Source organism: Typopeltis vanoorti, chromosome 8, assembly GCF_054136105.1.
Source record: "Typopeltis vanoorti isolate ZY-2024b chromosome 8, IOZ_Tvanoo_1.0, whole genome shotgun sequence".
NCBI classification, from domain to species: Eukaryota; Metazoa; Arthropoda; class Arachnida; order Uropygi; family Thelyphonidae; genus Typopeltis; species Typopeltis vanoorti.
Genome location: NC_143556.1, coordinates 100,662,353 through 100,685,490, shown reverse-complemented (window position 1 = coordinate 100,685,490; position 23,138 = coordinate 100,662,353). Strand labels below are relative to the sequence as shown.

General features: G+C 35.9%; 1 protein-coding gene across 5 annotated transcripts in view; it reads left to right on the top strand.

Annotated features, from left to right (window-relative positions):
• Nucleotides 1-23,138, top strand: part of rad50 (DNA repair protein rad50) — a 664,851-nt gene that overhangs the window by 386,799 nt on the left and 254,914 nt on the right. For all 5 annotated transcript variants that reach the window (XR_016548684.1, XR_016548685.1, XM_090396855.1 and 2 more), the window contains exons 25-26: nt 13,077-13,227; nt 13,530-13,587. Coding sequence is in view for 3 of the 5 variants with exons in the window: in XM_090396855.1 (XP_090252981.1) it covers nt 13,077-13,227; nt 13,530-13,587 (209 nt within the window). In the remaining 2 variants the exon portion in view is untranslated. The remainder of the gene's footprint in view (nt 1-13,076; nt 13,228-13,529; nt 13,588-23,138) is intronic.

Below are 23,138 nucleotides of genomic sequence, written 5' to 3'. Positions count from 1 at the left end.
AGTTTACTTTCTTCATTAACTTTTAATAGAATATCCAGAAAAGGAAGTTTTTTATTTTCTTCTTGTTCTAAAGTGAATTTTATGGTGTTGTGCAAATTGTTGAGATAATCTTTGAAATTGATAAGTTCATCTGTTGTTCCATTGAATATAATGAAAATATCGTCCACATGAACGAGAACAAGAACACGTGAACATCGTCCAGTATTGTTCAATGTCAATAATGTTTGATATCTGCATTCTGTTATTTGAGTTTATGAATAGCCAGACGGTTATGATTTGTATTTATTAATTCTCTTGTTTAAACTTTAAGTTATACTATTTACCCCCCCTGAAGATGTAAATCCTACGATTTACGAAACGTCGGAAACTATTATTTCAATATTTTGTATAACTGAATAATAAAAAATGTGGTGTAATCATCAAAATATATCTTTTGATTCTCTGTTATATTTTCTTACTTATTCTAGATCAAATCCTTATGCTCTATATTTTAATAAACTACTACTACAATCAGGCCAGTTAAACGTAATTAACGTGGCATAAAAGGTGTTCCATAGTTCATGTCCTTCAAATAGTGCAAACCAAAGCAACTCTGCTGAAGATTATATTCTCATAAGCTCTGGTAAATTTTTGAAACTTTTTTTCTGCATATGGCTATGAAATATAGTTACATCCATAACATTCTCCATTTCATAATAAAACTGCTATTAAGTTGTATAGTATGTCATTAACCTCTCTACCGGCTAAGGTGGATGAAATAGTGAGACCAACTTGCATTTCTTATCCATGTTATTCAATAGATGTTACAGAATCATATCTAGATTTATCTGGACGTATATATACGTCTTGGCCAGTTGGGGGGGGGGGGGTAACAAAGACTATACAGCATAAAAATCTGAACAAATATTATACTTACTCCCTCACATAACGAAACAAAAATATGAACGAAACTTTTATTTTAAATGGTAAATTTTAAAGAATAATTATTTTTGGTATTTTTGGGAGAAGCCTGCATCTTTTTTTTTTTTTTTTTTCATAAATATTTCCCTTTCTTAAAAAAGGTGTTTCGATGAATATTGCTGGTAGCTGGTGCTGAAAGAAATTTTCTCTAAGAAATTTTACTATGGAATAAGTTTATTTGTTAAACTTGGAAAATTTTTGAACAATTGAGTATGGCCTTTTATGCAGTGCAATGGTTTTGCCTGTTTGTCATTTTTTTTCTTTTTTGTCATGCATTATTATTATTATTTTTTTTTAGATTATTTGTTAATGTCGAATAACATTTGTTGTTTTTGGTGGATTCATTTTAGATCCTGACTGCTTACTTGTTCTTGCATTGTGCTTTCAGTCTTCAGTTTCATTTTAGTTTACAAATTCATCACTCTGCTTGCGTTTTTACATGATTAATCATAGATGTGTACTTTCTTTTTTTTCTGTATCACTCAGATATTTTGTTGTTTGCATATTTTACAGTTTGCAAATTTTGAATCTTCACAAAGTAAAGTAAAACTTCCAGATATTGTTTTTTTTTTATTATTCATGGTCAAACCAAACTCTTTTCAATATGTTAAAACATATTTTAATACTTCATACAATAAACAACTTTTAAGATTGCATAATATAAACTGGAGGAGAGGGGAATAAATAAACAAAATGTAACAGAAATTTTTCTGCTTAGGCCACCTGAATACCAAATCTTTCTGCATATTCATCTGAATATCTGAAGAACCTGCTGAATCAGACAAATATTCATCACATCTCTATTCTACTAGAGTATTTAAAGTGCATTCCCCCCCTAACGTTTGATTACATACATCAGAGATGCATTCCTGGAAGTGATCACTGGTGTTGGTTTCTTTGACAAGTGTTAGGTCTTTTTCTTGAAAGATGCTTATGATACTCCATGGATATGATATATTAAAATATATCATATCCACCAAGGGAAAGAGAGCATTCCTGAATGATTTGATTTTAAATGAACACGTTTTTCTGTGAAAACTAAGTTTATATATAATAGAATAATTTCCTTTTACTATAGGTAGTGCCCTTTATATCGAGGACTTTCCTTTTTTCTGCCATTAATGTAGTGGAGAATCATTGAATGAACATCTGCAACAAGTGGCAGATCAGTTGTAGAAAATTTTTGCACTTAGTTATTAATTAAATCAAATGTACCAAGAATTTGTACTTTTTTAAAATCCTTTATCCAAGTATATGCAAACAAAGTTTGCACATGAAGTATCTTCATGACTAGGCTTCATTCATTCTAGGTTGTAGATGTCTTTCATCACCTGGTGAAATACCATCACATTGCTTATTAGAGACATGAAGTGGCTGCAGCCATGTTTGGTCGCTAGAGCAAGTGGTTTGGTTTCTGTCTTTCCCACATGCAGTGAGAGTGACATACCAGTCTCGCTTTAGTTATTAATTAAATCAAATGTACCAAGAATTTGTGCTTTTTTAAAATCCTTTATCCAAGTATATGCAAACAAAGTTTGCACATGAAGTATCTTCATGACTAGGCTTCATTCATTCTAGGTTGTAGATGTCTTTCATCACCTGGTGAAATACCATCACATTGCTTATTAGAGACATGAAGTGGCTGCAGCCATGTTTGGTCGCTAGAGCAAGTGGTTTGGTTTCTGTCTTTCCCACATGCAGTGAGAGTGACATACCAGTCTCGCTTTAGAGAGCCAGGACCTCTCATTTGGAGGTCCTGGCTCAAAAGAGAGGTCCTATTTGAAGGTACAGCGGTAAAATAGTTCAGTTGGGTGGCCACTGGATAGTACACGGGACCAAACCTGGAGGCTTCCAATCAGCCAGTATCAAATCCTACAGCCACATATTTTGCCAGTTCTGCAGGGGGGGGGGGGGGAACTGTCAAGGCTATATATGGATAGGAGACTGGGTCGCCACCTGCCCTTTATCTCTTCTTCACAAAATACAATGAATCACAACTCAAAGAAATGCGATCTTACTGCAGATCTCAAAAATTCTCCCACAAAAAATAGTTAAAAAACTCATAAAAAAAAAAAAAAAAAAACTACCATTATTTTCCACAACCACTTTACCATTAATGTAGTGTTTGCACAGTCCTTTTCCATATGAAAAGGACTGTGCAATGTACAAGTGCCACAAGAGCGGCACTTGTGCATTCATCAGAACCGACATGCCATACTGTACATCCCTGAATCCCCCACTATATGATTTGCTTTGGCTCAACCTACCAAATCAACTTGCCCTTTTCATATGCTCTCTCTCTCTATTGCTCTCAAAACTCTGCCAGCTACTTCAACCTCTTTAACTATCTCTCTCTAAAGCTTGACTTTCTGCATGCAAAATACCCCAGTAGTAAAGTCATCCTTCTTTGGGACTTCAATGTCCATAACTCACATTGGCTCTCTTTCTCCAATTTCACTGACCAAGCAGGCAGGGATGCTGAGGTGTTTGCAATCAGCAATGACCTATCTCAGATCATCAATCTTCCTACCAGAATACCTGACAACCCCCTCCAGTTTTCCAACACACTTGACCTCTTTCTAACAAGCTTCCCTTCCAGGTATACTGTGGTTGATGGTTCTCCTCTTGGTAACTCAGACCACAACCTTATACAAGTTTCTTTTGCCACAGAACAACCTTCACATACCAGTTCACAGTCACCTTTCCTTTGGCACTGCAAGGGTGCCAACTGGGAGGACCTCCACAACTTCTATGTTTCAACAACCTCTTTCCCATGGTCCAACTACTGCTTCAGTTCTTCTGATCCAAACACCTGCTCAGTTCAAATAACAGAAATCATCCTCACAGAAATGAAGGCTTGCATCCCTTTTTCCACTCCAAATTCTCAGCCACCATCCACTTTTTTGAGAACCACTTGGTTCTCAAAAAAAGAGTGCCAATGCTGTAAAAGGGGAAACCTCTGCTTACCGTGAACAATAAATTACATGATAATCACTTTGATTCACTTTAATGAAATGAAAGTACAGATATTTCGTACTGAAAATAATAGTACATCATCAGTGTGTAGAAACAAGCAAATCAAAGGAATGGGAATACATGGTACATACAGTAGTCTGTAGTTTTGCCAATTAAATACTGTTGCTGCATGCTAGAAATTAATATTGAAAAACAATATTATTAAAATATTATTAAAAACTATTTTTGATGGCTACATAAGACAAGAATTTCCCAAATTTTTGGGGGGGGAGAGAGAGAGACAATCGTTCTGATTCAGATTTGGCCGATGTAAAAGGGCTTTGCAACTTTCTTTGAAAAGGCATTCATATTTAAACCTGCTTCTATGGAGAAGACGAGCTTCATCCCATGGATATTGTGTTTAGTATCAGTACTATGTTGTGCCAGACCAGACTTTTGAGGTTTCATGTATTCAATATAATATTGATGTTCATTAATTCTTTTTTCCACAGAACTCCCTGTTTGCCCAAAGTATGTTAGATTACATTCACAAGGTATCTGGTAAATGCTAGCTAATGATAGAGGTAACAGTTTGTCATTTTTAGATGGCAACAGATGAGAAATTTTGTTGATAGGAAAACATGTGGGAATGAAATGATACTTTTTCAAAATTCTACCAATTGGTTCAAAGATGCCAGAAATATAAGGGGTTGGAACCATGTGGTCTGCTGAAGAATCCTGAGGGATTGTAACCATTAAATTCCATTAATGTTTTGATAGTGAGAAGTTCTTGTTGTAAGCTTGAGGGAGAGGAGTAAACATTATGTGCTCTATTAATTAAAGACTTGATAACACCAATTTTTTGAGAGGTGTGATGAGCAGGCACTGATGAATGTATCTGCCAGTAAAGGTAGGTTTTCGATAAACACTGATTGATAAATTACTGGAGGCTGTGCTCATAATTATTATTATTATTTCGGGCGACTCCAGGAGTCCTTAGACTCATCGAGGGAGGCCCTAAACATCGTGTCCACACAACTATGCGATTACATTCTCACAGTATCTATCTTACCTTGCCTTGAACTCGTTCACCGTCATAGCACCCACAACAGACTTTGGCAGCTTATTCCACTCATTTACCACTCTAAAAGTAAAGAACCCAGCTCTAACACCCCTGCTAACCACACTCTTGCCCAGCTTCCATAGGTGTCCCCTAGTTCTCCCACCACCAGTCCTGATCTCAAAAATATCCTCTGAATTAATCCTATAGAATCCCTTTAGCAATTTGAATGTCTCAATCATATCTCCCCTCCTCCGCCTATCAACTAGTTTCTGCAACCCACAAATCTTCAACCTGTTCTCATATGGTTCATTCCATAGACCTGTTATCATCTTAGTCACTCGCCTCTGGATCCTCTCCACCTCCTCCCCATCAAGAAGGAACCGAGGTGACCAAATCTGGGCACAGTAGTCGAGATGAGATCTTATCAAGGCTCAATGATGATGCCCAAGAATGGTAAACTACCAGCCTTTTCTTTTTCCATGGTGAATTGAATGCGTGGGTGAAGGCTATTGATCTGTTATAAGAAAGCGGTAAGTTCATTTTCAGAATGAGGCCAAATATCAGACATCATCAACATAATGAAACCGATGAGAGGGTTGGGGATGAATGGATGAGAACAAGATATCTTCCAGATGGTTCAAAAAATAGTTTGCCAAATGTGGAGACAGAAGGCTACCCATGGCAGTACCTTCAACTTGTCTATAGATCTTGTTTGATTGTATAACAAATTCAAAAATCTTTGCAATAATAGGAGGGTAATCATCATATAGTAAATTAACAGTGTCAGATAATGTAATGAGGGGAATAATGTCAAAGCTAACTAAAAAATCTCACTGTTGTATTTGAATATCCTTGATTTTCTCAAGAAAATGTGTGGAATTCTTGATGGATGATCTGGATTGTCCAGTATGGACAGTTAATAAACATGACAGAAATTTAGCAATTCTATAGGTGGGAGAATCAATATACAGCCTTACCAGATAAACTTCTTTATGAATTTTGGAGGCATGCTTAACATGAATGACTCAAGACCAAAATTCCAGCAGCCCACTCTGCCTACACTGAAGTGCAGCTGAACGCAACCATTGTTGAAGAATAATTTCCAAGAAGTCAGACTTTGAGAGTGCCAAATGCTACAAACTCGCCTTCTGTCCAAATGGCAGTTGCTCCTTCTGGTCCCTTGCCAAGGTTATTGGGTGCAACTTCTGTTCACCCAGTTTTCCACCACTCTCACAACCAGATGGTACATTAGTTACTAACCTAAGGACAAGGCCACTCTTCTCTCCCAATTCCTGCATTGATGACCTGGGCAAAGTCGCTCCACACTGCCATGAACAGCTCTCTTCATGTCACCAATTAAAAGAAATCTGAAGAATTCTCAATAACATGAACACAAACAAGGCATCTGGTCCTGATGGTATCCCACCTGTTGTCTTAAAAAATTGTGCCCCTGAACTAACGTCTATCCTATATTACCTCTTCAATCTATCCTCTTCAACTGGCATCTACCCTACAACATGGAAACAGGTCCACATCCAGCCCATCCCAGAGAAAGGCGATAAAACTCAACTGACAAACTACTGTCCAATTGTTCTTGCTTCTGTTCTCTCTAAAATTATAGAGAAGATCGTCAACGACCAACTCTTGAACCACCTGGAGTCATACCAACTAATCAGTAACCAGCAGTATGGATTCCACCACTCACAATCTACAGCTGGAGTCATACCAACTAATCAGTAACCAGCAGTATGGATTCCACCACTCACAATCTACAGCTGATCTTCTTGCCTTCACCATCCACCTCCAGACTCAAGCCATAGAGAAATTTGGAGAAATTCACTTGGTTACCCCACACCCACCCACCCACCATTTCAAAGACATTTGATCGGATTTGGCACAGAGACCTACTTAACAAACTGCCATCTTATGGTCTGCCTTCCTCACTCAGCAACTGGATCACAAGCTTTGTCAGTCATGGTGGACAGTCTACTCTCCTCAGATTTCCCCACCAGCGCAGGTGTACTTCAGGGTTCTGTTCTTTAACCAACTCTCTTCCTCTTGTATATAAATGACCTGCTCTCACAGACTTCCAGTCCTATTCATAGTTTTGCCGATAACAGTACACTCCATTCCTCTTTTTCATTCGACAAACCTTGTAGTCCTCAAGTATTAGAATCCTCAAGATCTACCATGATCAGTGACCTGAACTCATATCTCCTCGTTATATTCCAATAGGGCAAGGACAACCTTGTAAACTTCAATGGCACCAAAAGTCAGTTCTGTTCTGATCTCTCACAAGAAAGAGCTTACATCCCTCTCCCTTACCTTGAGTAATACTGAGATATCAAAACATGTTCAGATTTCTCTTCTTGGACTGAACTGTATGTCTAGTCTTTCCTGGCACAACCACATTTCATCTATAGCTTCTGCAGCTGCCAAAAAATTTGATGTACTTTTTTTGCACAAGACACTACTTCACACTTTATATAAATCTTGATCTATTTAATTTATAGTTATTAAGAAAACTTGTTAACTTCAAGTTTTCCTGGATGAATAGCCTTTTGGCTACTCATATATGAAGATATGACTTCTGCACTACTTCAACCTTAGTATCACCTCTGGATCTAGCTCCTGCTGATGAGACCTTAACAAAGGTGAAAACCGGTCTTGGTAGTGACCCTTCCCATAATGCATAGTATTATACATGCCCACAAGGATATGTGCTTTGCATCATGGGATACTAAGGCAAGTGATGTGAAGTCATTAGCTTCTATATACAAGTTGCCCTAGTTCTGAAAATACTTCAAGTCCAAACTTTATTTACTTACACTTGGATAAAGAATTAAAAATGTATATAATTTCTTGGTATCTTTAATTTATAGCATAACCAAGTGGAAAAATTTTCCATTCAAGTTGGTAATAGAAACTACTGCTATTTTTTGCCAAGTGAAATTATTGTGGTATTAATTTAACACTAGTTAGTTTGTATAACATACTCTTTTAACTTGTTTTAGACAGTATATTGATGAAATGGACTTAGAATCTGCTGTTAATGGTCTAGCACACTAACTGACCCGGCAATAATTCTGTTATCATAGTCTATGCTTCTGGTACTACAGTATGCAATCTTTTCAGGAATAAAATTTCTGCAAATGGAAAGTTTATTAATTGTAGTGTGATAAATAAGTGGTATCTTTTATACATATCATTTCAAAATTGAATTGGTTCGAGGATACATAGTGGTTGGTCGGCGAATTTAGTGTTTGTGTAAAATTGGTGATTTTTGTCTGTTTTATTGTCTTTTTTCCTTAGAAAATTAATGTTTTATAGCATATTAGTGTAGATTTTAGCATATTTAGTATTTTATAACATTTTTTATTAAGCTATTCCAACAATAAGTATAAGTTTAAAATGGTGCCAAAAAACGCACGAGAAAAGTAACGCTAAATTAACGTTACGATAAAGTAATGCATTGCAGACAAAAACAAGAACACTAGCCCTGCTAATAAGGTTATTGGAGTTGTGGAGGAGGTTAATGAAAATGAATTAATTTCTAAAATAGCAAAATTAAAGCAAATCATCAGAGAAATGATGCGGGAATTACAAAAAGTCGAGAGGCATTTAAATGAGCATAGGGAGAAAATGAAAATTAAGCAGCAAAATAAGAAACAACAAAGCATGGAAACAGGTAAGTCAGGAAGTAACTGAAATCAGGTTAATGACGTTGTTAGTAAAAAGAAAGAAGTTATTTGGTCTTGAACATGCTATTAATGAGCATGTTATAACTTCAAGTTTACCTGGAGCGAAAATTAAGAATATAAAGGAAGCAATTCAAAAACAGAAAAGTATAGTAAATAAAATCGTAATTGTAGTAGGTACTAGCGACTTAACTAGCGATAAGCTCAATATGAGAGAGGACATGAAAGGGGTGTTGGAAGAGGCAAGAGTGAGAAAGTGAAAATTGTCAGTATTTTATCTCGATATGATAAAAATCAATTAAGAAGGGCCATGATGGCAAATGATTCTATGCATAGGCTGTGTAGTAGGAATGGATGCAAGTTTTTGGATGTGTTGAGTGAGTTTGAGGGAAGATTGGATTTGTATAAGAGGGACAGCCAACACCTGAATGCCTTTGGTATCAGAGGCTTAGAAAAACTAATAACTGGTATGAGACCTAACACAGAGAGTCAGGGAAATTAAATTATAAAGAGAGGAATTGTGAGAATGTGATCGTAAGAGTGACAATGTTATATAACTGGTAATGATGGGAATGGGCTTTGTCATGGAAATGTTAATGAGGAGAGAACGATTTCGACTTTATGTTCATCCAGTTCAGACCAATCAAACATGTGCAAAGATGTCTACATGTATAAGGCACTAGAGAAGAATAGAGATCTGCATGTTGTATAACTGTGTCATTCAGACTAAAGACAAGCGTATACAAATGCTGGTAGATTATTATGTCTGTACACAAATTCTAGGAGTATCAGAAACAAAGGGGTATAGTTTGTTGCCTTGGGACCTCAGATTGTAGGCATTAGTGAGACCTGGCTATCAGAATCAAACATACTAACTGGTATCGAGTGTAAAGGGTACACCATTTTTAGGAAACCTAAAAATGGTGAGGATAGGAGAGGAGGGGCATGCTGCTAATGATATCGGATGACTTGAATCCAGTAGAGTTGATACCTATGATTGTAGTACTACTAACAGTATTTCATGTGGCAGTGAGTTTGAAGCCATCTAGTGTGTGGTGGAATCTAACAAGATCAATTACATAGTGGGTGTTGTTACAGACCTGGTGGATTGGTTGCTAGTGATGAAGAAATGCATCACCAAATAGACAAGATGAGCTAATCATAATGGGGGACTTTAATTATCCAAATATTGATTGGGTTGCAGTAGAATCTCATGAGAATTATGAATATGCATTTATTGAGCTGTTGCAGGACAACTTCCTTAAGCAACATGTGACAAAAGGAGCTCGAGAGCAAAGAGTGTTAGATTTGATTATAGTGTCAGAGGTCATTTCAGTTAAAGATGTGTCTATTCTGCCTCCCACTGGTTACAGTGATCATGCGGTACTCACTTGGAAAGCGACTAAGTTTATGAATGTTCCATTCAGAAAAGGTTACATGCTGTGAACTACAAAGCAGGAAATTATGACCAACTGAGGGGTATACTGAGTTCAGTGGAATGGGATTAGTTGTTGGATGGGAAGCATTTAAACAATACTTAAATTATGCGATATCAGAGTGTGTACTGAGAGTTCGAAGAATAAACAGTGTAGGAGTCAAATGGATGTGTAATCTTATTAAGTAAGAGATTCGTAAGAAAAGGATGATGTGGAGGGAATACTGTGTGCATAAGGATGATGTACATTATGAAAATTATAAGCAGCAGGCTACAACAGTTACAACTGTTGTACAAAGTCTGAGTATGAAAAGAAACGGTCTCTGCATGCTAAAGACAACCCACAAGAATTCTATCGATATGCTGCAAGTAAAAAAAAAAAAAATGAATATGAAAGAATAACTCTTCTAAATGCAGATGGTGTGGGAGTTACAGATGCATGCAGAATAGGTTGTTCAACTAATGAGTGCCCATTTTGTTAAAAGCTATCAACCTGGTGTATGCGACATTGAGCTCACTGCTACCTCTTCACTGGATAAAGAAACTCAGTTGTATGAGGACGAAGTATTAGAGCTGTTGTACAAACTGAATAAGAATTCACTGTTAGGGACTGATGGGATATCAGCTTGTGTGCTAAAAGAGTGTTCAGCTGAACTGGCTACTCTTATGACCAGGCTGTTTAATGAGTCTCAGAACAGGGAAGATTATGCAGGAATGGAAAGATTACATGGTAATTCCATTGCACAAGGGTGGTGCAAAGACCGATGTATCCAGCTATCGACCAATTAGTATCTCAGGAGTGGTGGGGAGATTTTGGAAAAATCTGTTAGGGCTCACATTAAGAAATGGGTTGACAGTGAATCACTACTTTGCAATGAACAGCATAGGTTTACTAAGGGAAGGTCATGTTTTAGCAACTTGCTCACATTCTATAATAATGTTACCATTGAACTAAACAAGAGGAATGGATACACCATGATACGTTTGGATTTTGCTATGACTTTTGTCAAAAGTTTTGCATACTTGCTAACAGTTTTTGTTACATCAAATGCTGTGTTGCTGTTCTTTGTTTCAGGTGTTCTTGTTCAGTGAAATGAGATTTAAAAAAAAAAAGATGTGGTACTGGTGTACCACAAGGATCAGTGTTTGGTCCACTGTTATTCAATCTATACGTTAATAATATTGAGAAGAATTTGACATGCGACATATGGCTATTTGCTGATGATGCAAAGACAGGTAAGGTAATCAGGACTGCTGCTGATATGCAATACTTGCAGAATGATTTGAATAGGCTAGAATTGTGGGCATGGGAAAATGGATGTCAGTAAATGTAAAGTCATTCACTTTGGTGTGATTAGATATCTAATGTCATATTATATTGGTGGGATTATGCTTGAAGAAACTGATGAGGCTAATGATCTTGGAGTGTTAATAGATAGGAAGTTGAAGTTCAGGGCCAAGTAGCAAAGATTGCAAATACAACTCAAAAGATAATTGCAATGCTGAAATGAGAATTCATATGTAAAGATAAGGATGTCATTTTGCCTCTTTACAAGGCCTTGATAAGACCTCACTTGGACTATTGTGCGCAATTCTGGTCTCCTGGTTTCCGTTGTGATTCTGATATATTGAAGAGAGTGTTAAAAATGATATCAGGATTGTGGAATACTGATTTTGAAGGCAGATTGAGAAATTCTAGACTGCAGACACTAGCAAACAGGAGAAAGAGGGGTGATATGATTGAAACTTCTAAAAGGGCTATACAGGATTTCAATTGATGGAATTTTTCAATTTATGGAAGCTGACAAAAGGGCATCTTTGGAAGTGAGAATGAATGTCGCTAAGAAGGGGGTGAGGACTAGAATTTTCTTTCATAGGGTGGTGCATGATTGGAATGGATTACCATTGGATGTTGTGAGTGCAAGCAGTGTGAATGAATTCAAGAATAATTATGATAGCTGGTGTGTGTATGTGGTATGGGCCTCCCTCGATGAGTCCCTGACTCCGAGGTCTCTCTTAATAATAAAAAAAGTTTTGCATACTTGCTAACAGTTTTTGTTACATCAAATGCTGTGTTGCTGTTCTTTGTTTCAGGTGTTCTTGTTCAGTGAAATGAGATTTTAAAAAAAAATGTGGTAAATGGAATTTGTATATCTGAACTTTGTTTGGATATACAAATATTTTTCAGTTTTACACAAAATCTAGGACCATCAGAGTTTGTCTATAATGTAAAACAATGCAATGGTTTGGTTCGTGTTTCAGGTATTCTTTTCCTCAGGAGTCCGAGTTTTTGTGCACTTCTATCAACAAGAGGTTGTAAGCCTGTGGTACATTAGTACCAGGGTGGGCTAAGGATAGTTTTTCTATTTTTTTTATTAATTTTTTTATTAATTTTTTTTTTTTTTTTATTAATTTTTTTACTTGGACTGGAATCCCTGATCTAGAGAACAAACATAGAACTTTTTCAATAATTCGGCATATATCCTCTCCAACTGTTGGTTGGAGAGGAGATATTCTGCCCACTCAGCCAACCCAGGTCACCAGTTACTGGCCAGAAATAAAGAGTATCATATCAAATGATATAACTCTCGATTAGCATAAGCTAAAGTAGCTTAAGGATGACTGTGCTTTTTAACTGCTGTCCCAGGGTTTCGTCATAATGAAGTGCTAAGAGTTTCACTCCACACTAAATTCAGTATATACAACTTCCTCTTGTAACTTTTTTTCATTATTTTATGGAGAGCTGAAATACATAAGGATGTTAAGGCTGCAAAGGGTAAAAAAAATAAATAAATATTGCATTATTCCAGATTAATTAGTAATGCTTAGTAATTAATAATTAGTAGGCTAGTAACTAATTAATATGCTAGTAACACTGTGAGAAATCATGAATTACTTAAATAATTTGTTTGACTTATACCTATAATGTTAATAGACAAAGTAATGTAGTTATCTTTTGTACTAGGATGAAGGAACAATCGAAGTTAACCAAATGAATCTTAAAACTGCCAGATCTGTTCAACCACATATGCACACTGTGGAGAATAAATGTAGAGAAATTGAACGTCTAGAACGGAGATTGTCCACACTTATGTGTCAACTTGGTAGTAGCAGTGGTAATATATATATATATATATATATATATTATTTTTTTTAAATAAAAAATTGATAATCATCTTGGGTTACAAATATCTCATATAGGTTTGTATCTTACCCTTAGAATAATGTACAAGATGAATTATATTAATTATGAAACATAATATAACTAAGGGAAGATGCTTGTATATGGTTTCCCCTACTTCATTTGTATAATAATTCTGCTGTATTCTGAGTATTTTACTTAGTTCTGATTCAGTAATTTAAAATTTTTTAGGTGTATGAATTGTTAATGCCTTTTATATTTTGCTTTATGAAACAGATATGAACAGGAATATGGACCATGTTGATAAAGAAAAGCAGGATGCAGAAGATCAACTGTAAGTATCAAAATGGCATTGTTTACATTTGTTTGATTTAGGCTCCATCACTACTTTTAAGGTAGGTATTATTTTCTGGACTCACTGAATGCTGAATTTAACACATACTCCTCAAAGAAAGTGGTGCGACCCTGGCAGAAGAAATGAATATATGTCACAAATGTCTATATTGAGGAGTTTAGAAAAGTGACTATATTAGATAAGAGTATGCTGAAAAGATTGTGAGGAAGAATCTTTGTACTATAAATGGAAGTGTTTAACTGATGGTAGGATTGGGAAAAAGAAGGCTTAATGATGAATTGAATGAATGCTTGGGGTAGTAACATTTTAATGGAGATTAAAACAGAGAAAGTAAGGAGAGGCTGCCGTATGAAATGGAGTATCTGCTGTAGAAGGAAGTGGATAGTAGAAGTGTAGGAATGAATGGTGCTGGAAAAAGTGGAGAGTATGTAAATGAGTCATTGCAGTGGTATAAATAGTAGAAGAGAAATGGGACTGAACTAGCTCAATTACTATTATTATAACAAACCTCTATGAGGTCAAAGCTTACTGTGAGAGGGGTCTCATTCAGTAAACAACACATCTATCATATTGAATGTTAAACTCATCACACTCTTAGCATTTATAACACATTCCAGCAATGGATTCCACTCCATGCAAAAGAAAGAAAAACAATATTTCTTATTTAACTCTTCACCACACCTTTACACAACCTGCAGGGATGGCTTGTTATTCTACTCTTTCAGCTTTTACTGTATATATAATGTATAATGCCTTCTGTATTAACCTGGTAAAAATCCCTATACTAACTTAAACATCTTTATCACATCACTTAATTCCACTAAATGTGTTGATGCAACTTACATCCCATCCACACTCTTCCAGAATGTTGATACTGGATATTGCCTTAGTTACTCATCTCTGACCCCTCCCCAAAATTTCCCCATTTCCCAATCATAATGGAAACTAGATGACCAAATGTGAGCACAGTAGCCTAGGTTTGGTTGGAAAAGTGCTATATACAGTCTCACAACAACTCCCAGTATTCATAATTGTCAGTGTGTTCTTTAAGATAGTATCAGTATGCTGTGTAATCTTGACAGAAATCTTGCACTATGCCCTCTGAACTCCAGGCCATGTTGACCATCACCTCCACATCCCCCCCCCCCCCCATCTATGTGACACACTTGTTTATAGTGAAGAGGATTCCCAGTGATGGTACTGGACTGTTTCATCTTTCCTCATTTTTTTTTTTTTTTTTTTTTTTTAATACTTCCCATATTTTTTCCTCTATTTCTCTTTTTTTTTACTCTAATGTATTACAGAACACCATCATTGGGATCCAACATTCTGCTACTGTGTTTGCTGCATTGAGACCTATGAACATCTGAAAAGGGAAAGCATGGTAGTCTTGCATTACTTTGGTCCCTGCTTTGACAACACTGGCGATCTTGGATGATTCTGCTGGAATCAGTTGGCTTCTGCAAAAAGTCAGTGTTGTTGAAGGAAGTCCTTTATGGTCCAGGAATAGCAGCCAAGGCTTACTACAGTGCTGGTATACATCTGAGGTAATGCCATTTCCCCTTCTAAGTGCATTTATTGCTTGCTGAATAGTGTGTATTGATTTTGGGGGTACCAAACCAAAAAATTCTTTATCCATTCAAGTGTGAATTATTCGTTCTCATGTTTTTCAGAAGCCCAGCCCTTGCAAGATGCCAGTCAAGTACAAATACTATAGATACATTAACTGATAATAGAAATAAGTCTATTTCCAAAGACATTTGTAGAGACCAGTGGTTCCCAACCTTTTTCCACTTGTGTACCCCTTTTAAATCCATTTCTATAAATTGTACCCCTTGTTTTTAAAATAGCTGTTTTTAAATACTGACACTTTTGTTCAGTGCCTATCTTAATGTAAAATAGTGGTAATGAGTTGGGAAAGGAAAATTACTACACTAAAAGTACAAACACAGATTTAATCTGTGGTTTGTACTTTTATATTTTTGGAGAAGTTCTAGAAACGTCAAAAATGGAAGTCAGTGGAAGGTTCTGAACTGTGTGTAATGATTGGTAGAAGAGTGGTTTGGGGGAGGGTTCATAGCCACGCCCTCACCCATCATCATTCGCTAATGTGAGTTAGTTTTGAAGTGCCTCCATTAATGGTCATTCAAACTTAACATTTATTGTTCCATAACTAACGTTTTATATATTTTGTTTACTTTACTTGTTTTTCTGCCATTACTGATTATTTTTCATGTGCCGCTGGGGATACACCACCACCTGTTGGGAACCAATGGTATAGACATATAAATATTACATTATTTCTCATCCTCCATTAAGGGAAAATACCAGTACAGAAAATGTCACTCTTCTCTATTCTGGCATTATTTTGGCAGGATCTTCCAAATCAGTTTAAAAAAAAACTATGTTCCGATGATAGTTTATGTCAGCAACTCAGAAAAAGACTGTGTTATCACATAAGAAGCAACAGGAATGAATTGCATCCTGTTATGTGAGAACAGTCACCCAGTTCTAATCAGGAATATCATTCTTACTTTTGATGCACCCACACCTCCAACATCCAATGCAAATATCTACTAAGATGCACATGTGCATGCACATTTTTCATAACATTTAAAGCATCTACCATCTGTATCCAGTGTGGTAGTAAAGAGCATGATAATAAATCTTTTTCCACAAAGAAACTTAAATGTGTTAACTGTGAGGGAAAACATCCAGCCAACTTTCATGCATGCCAAAGGTGGAAGGATGAAAAAGAAATACAAAGATAAAGCCTGAATAGAACATCTCGTATCAGGATGCAAAGAGGAAGTTAGTCACCACAACACCTGTCCTGAAATCCTCTTATGCCGAGAAGATGGTAGTTAAGAAAATATCAAAAGTGACCTAAACATGTATCTCTGTCTCACTATTTTATAATTTCAGCTTGATCATGAATGCTTTTCTCTGGAGTGTACTAGCTGTCCAACATGATACCGTCTTACTTCTGAAACAACTCCCAACACAGTCCTATTGAATGAGATCCCGCTTGTGAACAAGATTATGACAAGAGTATCACTGAAAGAAAAAAAAATTATGTGATGCCCCCTCCCAGACACAGAAACCATGGATACTTTTGTATTCACTGAATGTAAATTATAAAAAAAAATTGACCCTGTGATAGACAGCCAGTATCCATCTCCTCTCGAAGAAGGGATGGATACTGGCCATTGACAAACACCATCCAAAATATGAATGATATCAAGACTCTTCTGCACAGAACCCTAAACCTGTTTGTTTCTGCTATATGTGTACCAACTGTACATCATTTTACTATTATTTGTAAGGACAGAGCTAGAAGATGGACCATCTCATGGAGAAATCACTTCCTCGGACAACCATAACACTTTTCAGTGCATCCGATTTAGCACGACTTAGAATGTGGTAGCCATTTGCCTCTCAGTGGAATTTCTTATAATATGTCTCATTTATTTATTACTAAGTTCTGAGTTACAGATCAACTTTCATGTTCTCATATTTCAACTTTCTCTGCCCATACTTCTGAGTAACTTTAATGGATGCAATAATATGTTGCATGGTGCCAATATGAATGGATAAAGCTGGATTGTTCAGTGCATGTTTGACAATAATGACCTCTCACTCTTCCTAATGATGAATGCAATTCATCCTGTCATATGCCTACTTACCAGTAATCTACAATATATTTTACAATCTGCTTCCCTGATATTCTTTCACTCTTCATGCAGGATATTTAAGAGAACATTTATTATTATTCTTTGATAACCTCCATGCAGTCAACAGACTCATACTGGGAGTTATCTCCCAGGCATTATGACAGACATGTTACCCACTCAATGAGTAACATGCCTGTCATAATGACCTTTGAAGTTATTTACACTACCTGCATTCACAACACATTCAGGCAGTGCATTCCACTCACTAACAACACTCCAAAAAATCTACTCTTCACACCCTTCTTCACCACATCTTTATACAACTTCCAGGGATGACCTCATTTTTCCTATCTTCACATGTACTCTTTTTATAGTTTCTTCTCTATTAATCTGATAGAATCTGTTAACTAACTTGAAGGTCTCTGTCATATCTCCTCTTTTACTCCTATCCACCAACCTCTTTAATTAACATTCTCTCAAATGTTTTGCATAACTAACACTCCACAGTCCATGTATCACTTTGGTTATTCATCTCTGTACCCTCTCTAGTGTTTCCACATCACAAGGAAAACTGGATAACTAAATCTCAGCACAATAGTCCATATGTGATCTGACCAATGCATTATATAGTAGCACTACCATCACTTCCTTACATCTACATGTCAATGCACGAGGGTGATCTGAAAAGTTCTCGGCCTAACAATGAAGAAACGAATTTATAATTTCAAAATTATTTTTATTTTTCAACATAATCTCCCTTAAGACTAATACATTTATTCCAGCAATGCTCCAGCACCATTATCCCATCCCTGTAGTGGTTCTCAGTAAGATCTGCAAAATATCCCCTCTACAGCTGCAATCACCTCTTGATTCAAAGAAAAATGCTGACCAGCGAGGAAGAGTTTTAGTTTTGGGAAGAGACAGAAGTCAGAGGAAGCCAAATCTGGGGAATAGGGTGGATGTTCCAACAATTCATAGTACAGATCCCTTAATTTTTCCATTGCCAAAACATCTTTGTGGGCTGGTGCATTATCCTGATGAAAGATGATTTTTTCTTCTGCAAACTGGGTCTTTTCATACGAATTTTTTCAGCTATTCTGGTTAAAAGATCAGAATAATATTCCCCGGTTATTGTTTACCCTTTTCAAGATAATTAATAAACAAAACGCCTTCAGCATCCCAAAACACCGATGTCATGACTTTTCCTGCTGATGGAACCAACTGTCTTCTTTGGCACTGAACGACTGGCTTCTGTCCACTGTTTTGATTGCTGTTTGGATTCTGGTGTGTAATGGTGAATCCAAGTCTCATCTATAGTAATAAATCGATGCACAAAATCAGTTTTATTCCTGTTAAAATGCTCCAAACACTGTTCAGAGATTTTCATTTGAGTGCGTTTGTGATCTGCTGTGATCAAGCGCTGCACCCATCTTGTGCAAAGCTTTTTCATATGCAATTCTTCATGCAAAATATATCCTACACATTCTTTTGAAATGCCTATAGTCTCAGCAATTTCATGCACTTTGACTTGCCAGTCATCCAATACCATATCATGCACTTGATCAATGATTTCTTGTGTTGTTATATTTTTTGAACATCCTTCACATGGATCATCTTCAAGGCTGGTATGGCCACGTTCAAACTCAGCAGCCCATTTTTTAATTGTAAAATGAAGGAGAAGAGTGCCCATAAACTTTCGGGAACTTCGAATGAATTTCTTTTGGTGTTAAACTTTCTTTTACAAAGAATTTTATAACTGCATGATACTCAGTTTTATTCATTTCAAAGGATAGAGACAACACTTTTGCTTTAGACAACTGTATAAAAAAAAACTATTTGAATGACTTGCAATTTCACATGGATGCTTATGACAGATGTACCAACGTGAAAAAAAAAAAAATCTCACCGATAGTGTTGCCATCTGTGGCTGAAGCTGAGAACTTTTCAGACCATCCTCGTACTTTTTATCATAGTAGCTATATGATGTGCAGTCTTTGCAACACTCGCAATATGACCCCAGAACTAAATTTCAATGTCTACCATCACTCCACGATCCTGAATTTCATCCCCTTACTGAAGTACAGTTCCTCCAATACAGTACATAGCCTTATATCTCTGTATCCCAAAGTGTAACACCTTGCATTTATTAATATTAAAACTGTAACCCCACTCATTTGTCTCCAAGCTAAAAGTCTATTCAAATTTTTCTGTAAAGAATTGACATCTGCACCACTTGTGATAATTCTGCCTAACTTTGCATCATCTGTGAACATTTGAATATCCCCAGTCAATCCACATGAAATATCATTAACAAATAAGTTAAACAGTAGGGGCCCAAGAACAGAATCCCGAGGCATGCTACTGGTCAGCTTCCTTTTCTGAGACACAGCTCCATCATACACAACTTGCTGGTATCATTCAGAGAGCCAATATCCTCTGCAGACATGTACACCAACTTATAATGTCATCTATCAAATGCTTTTACAAAGTCTTAAGAATGTCACTATATTATTCTCCCTTATCGAACACATTCGTCACCTTATCATAAAACATAAGCAGATGCAGACATGATAGAGAATCTTATGTCAATCAGTCAGTCAGTCCTGTATTCTATTTCTAACAATTTTTTTCCAACACTTTGATCACAACTGCAGATATACAAACTGATCTATAATTGGAAACTTCCGTTCTCAAACCATGCTTGTGGAGAGGTGTTATTTTGCCTTCTTTCCACTCCTTAGTAACCTTCCCCATTGCAAGACTTTCATTAAATATCCTCTTGACATCAGCACCACTTTTGCACCTTCTTTATAAATACATGGTGATAATTAAAAATTAAAAATTACATCCACCACTCAGAAAATATTAAAATGTTTAATATTTTAAATTTGCTTTCTTGAACATAACATTTTATTTATTTGTTTAGATGCTTGCTATTTTTGTTACCTGTGCTGTTGTTATGCTGATAAATCAATCAGTTAGTGAACCATTTCCACCAATATAGTACACGACCTTATACCTTTATACTCCACATTTGATGTACCTTACACCTCTTAACATTAACTGAAAATCCCCAGTCAACAACCACTGGTTATTGTACTTTTCTTGGACTCCTTTTTCTGCCACAAGTCACTGGTATGTATCATTTAGAGAGTTGGTCTCCAACCCATCTACCAAATCTGTAATACATCACATCTTCCTCAGCTTGTACAACATGCTATCCTCTATCAATCTGTCAAGTACCTTTGCAAGATAAGGAAAGAGAATTTATAGTTACTGATGGAAGTGACTTGCAGAGGACGAGTATTGGAGAAGGTAATAGCATCTGAGAAACTGTATAATAAATGAGGATGATCTGAACAAACTGATTCTATTGGGAAATGAAATATCAGTTCTGTGTGCTAAGTTTAAGATTATGCATTTTGTATTACATTGCACTCAGATATTTGTCATCATCAGATTCCTGATATATATCCTCATGTGGTGTGCATAATACTATCACAGTATCACATGGTTAAGTTTGCAGTATGTCTAATTTCATGTCGCTAATTTTTCTTTGAATTAATCTTATTTGCCATGACTCCAGCCCTTTTACATTGGCCTAACCTAAATCAAATGATTCTCCTCTGTCCCCCCCCCCCCCTAGAAGTTTGGGCGATTCTCATTTTATGCAAACATCATAAATAGTTTTAATATTATATATTAATATTATTAGTTTCTAGCACATGGCAACCATTTTTTATTGGTAAACTGATTATTGTATGTACCTTGTGTTCCTGTTCTTTGATTTGCTTGTTGTTTCCTTAAACTGATGATGTACTGTTATTATCAGTATAAAATATTTGTACTTTCATTTGTTAGGCTGTTGTACTGTACTTTGAGCTACAATAAAACTATTGCTGTTTTGCTGTGCTGTATGGTGTTTTGTGTGTGTGGGGGGGGTCAATATAGTATTTAAATGGTTCGTTTCATTAATGTATGTTGAAACATTTAGTAATTTAAATATATTATCGAAATAGAGACTGTCTTAATTATCAATTAATTGTCTTGTCTAAAACAGCCAATAGATATTATCCCCTTCTGCATAGCTTGAGTGTCTCTGGAAAAAAAGCACATGTAAGAATTTGTTGTACAAATTCTTACATGTGCTTTGTTTTCTGATGTGAAAACTTGAAGCATGAAATTTGTCATGTCCTCTCTATGTGCAAGTATGACCAGTACAGTTTGCCCAGTTCCCGGCATGAACACGTTAACAGTATACATGCCAAAAAATGGATCAACACTCAGTTGCTGTGATAATGACTCTACAAGAATGCCATTATGATATGCACGTTTTTATATGAATATCAATGATAATTTCTGTATTTAATGGCTTTAATACTATTTTAAGCTTTATCATCAGTTATAACATTATTTTGATTAGCCTTGAGTTGTTTTCCATAACCCAAACACAAAAGTGTGACCCAATTTTAATGAAGGTTCAGATACTGCTAGTTTTGCAATTTCTCTTGTATTCCACATAAATTTATTCAACTGGTTATCCCATCCCAGCTTTGTGTATTCTGTGATCTGTTTCAAAATTTAATGTGTAAAGATTGTATCTAATATCTGATGTATTTACTTCTTGATTAGACATTCAGTAGACATTTTCCAGGTTCCCATAAATATTGTTGACTATATTTTTCAATTCATATTTTTCATCTTTTTATTGCCAATTTTAATTCCAAACTTGTTATTGGTCAGTATAACATTTGCATGAAAAGCTGATTTGAATAGTTCAGATTTTGATATGAAGTGTAATGAAACTTTCCTTCAGAACATGATCAGTATACTGTAGATCAGGGGTTGCCAAACTTCTTTGACCGTCAACCCCTTCAAGAGTTTCTTGACTCTTTATCGACCCCCTCTATTTTACTATTACGTAATTATAATAGGACAAGCAAAAGGGATGCTTATGTGAGTTCTTAGATTGTTTATTTTATAGTTGCAGTGTTTCTTGTAGGTATAATATAGTATATATTATTATGTTGGCTTAACGTCAAAGGGATACATTTTTGTTTTTGACATCCTTCTTAACATTGCATAGTTGATAGGAGGGATAAATAATATATAAAATATAAAATTTAATTTAGATAACAATAATACAATCTTCCTATAGGTGTGTGTGTGTGTGTGTATATATATGTATATATATATATATATATAGTATGTACAAAACTACCAGCCCTGCTCAACTCTTCAACATATTGAAGTTTAGTTTGTGAATGAATAACGATTGAATTATAATATGTATGTTGATGAATTTTAGAACATTAACGCTCACTTGTATGTCGATGCACAAAAATGAGACTGGGATCGAATACGTCTAAGTATAAGTAAATAAGCAACCACGCACGTGTTGCAATCTCGCTCCTGCCGCACCGCTGGGCAGGAACCACCGACATCCGTTTATTGGTAAATACGTCATTTTGGCCTACATGATTGGCCTCCATAACTATTTTCATGACCTTGCTCCATCTTACAGGTCCTATTCATGTCACTGCTTCCACGATTCACTCTTAATTGCGTTGTCAATCAGGATGGAGGTAATCCAAGTTAACCGAATTAAATATTACCCGTACAATGATGTCTTATATTTTTCTATCAACCCCTAACAGTTATATTGACCACTTTGGCGACCACTGCTGTTGATGGTAATACACCAGTGAACAGTTGTACTTAAACTTCTTAAATATTAACAACTGACCTAATTTAAGTATAGGCTATGTCTTTTTCTGTATAATGTCCCATTTATGCTATACATTATAATTCTTTTGAACAACTTTTCTCTTGGTACATTAAAGATATCTTTTCTAG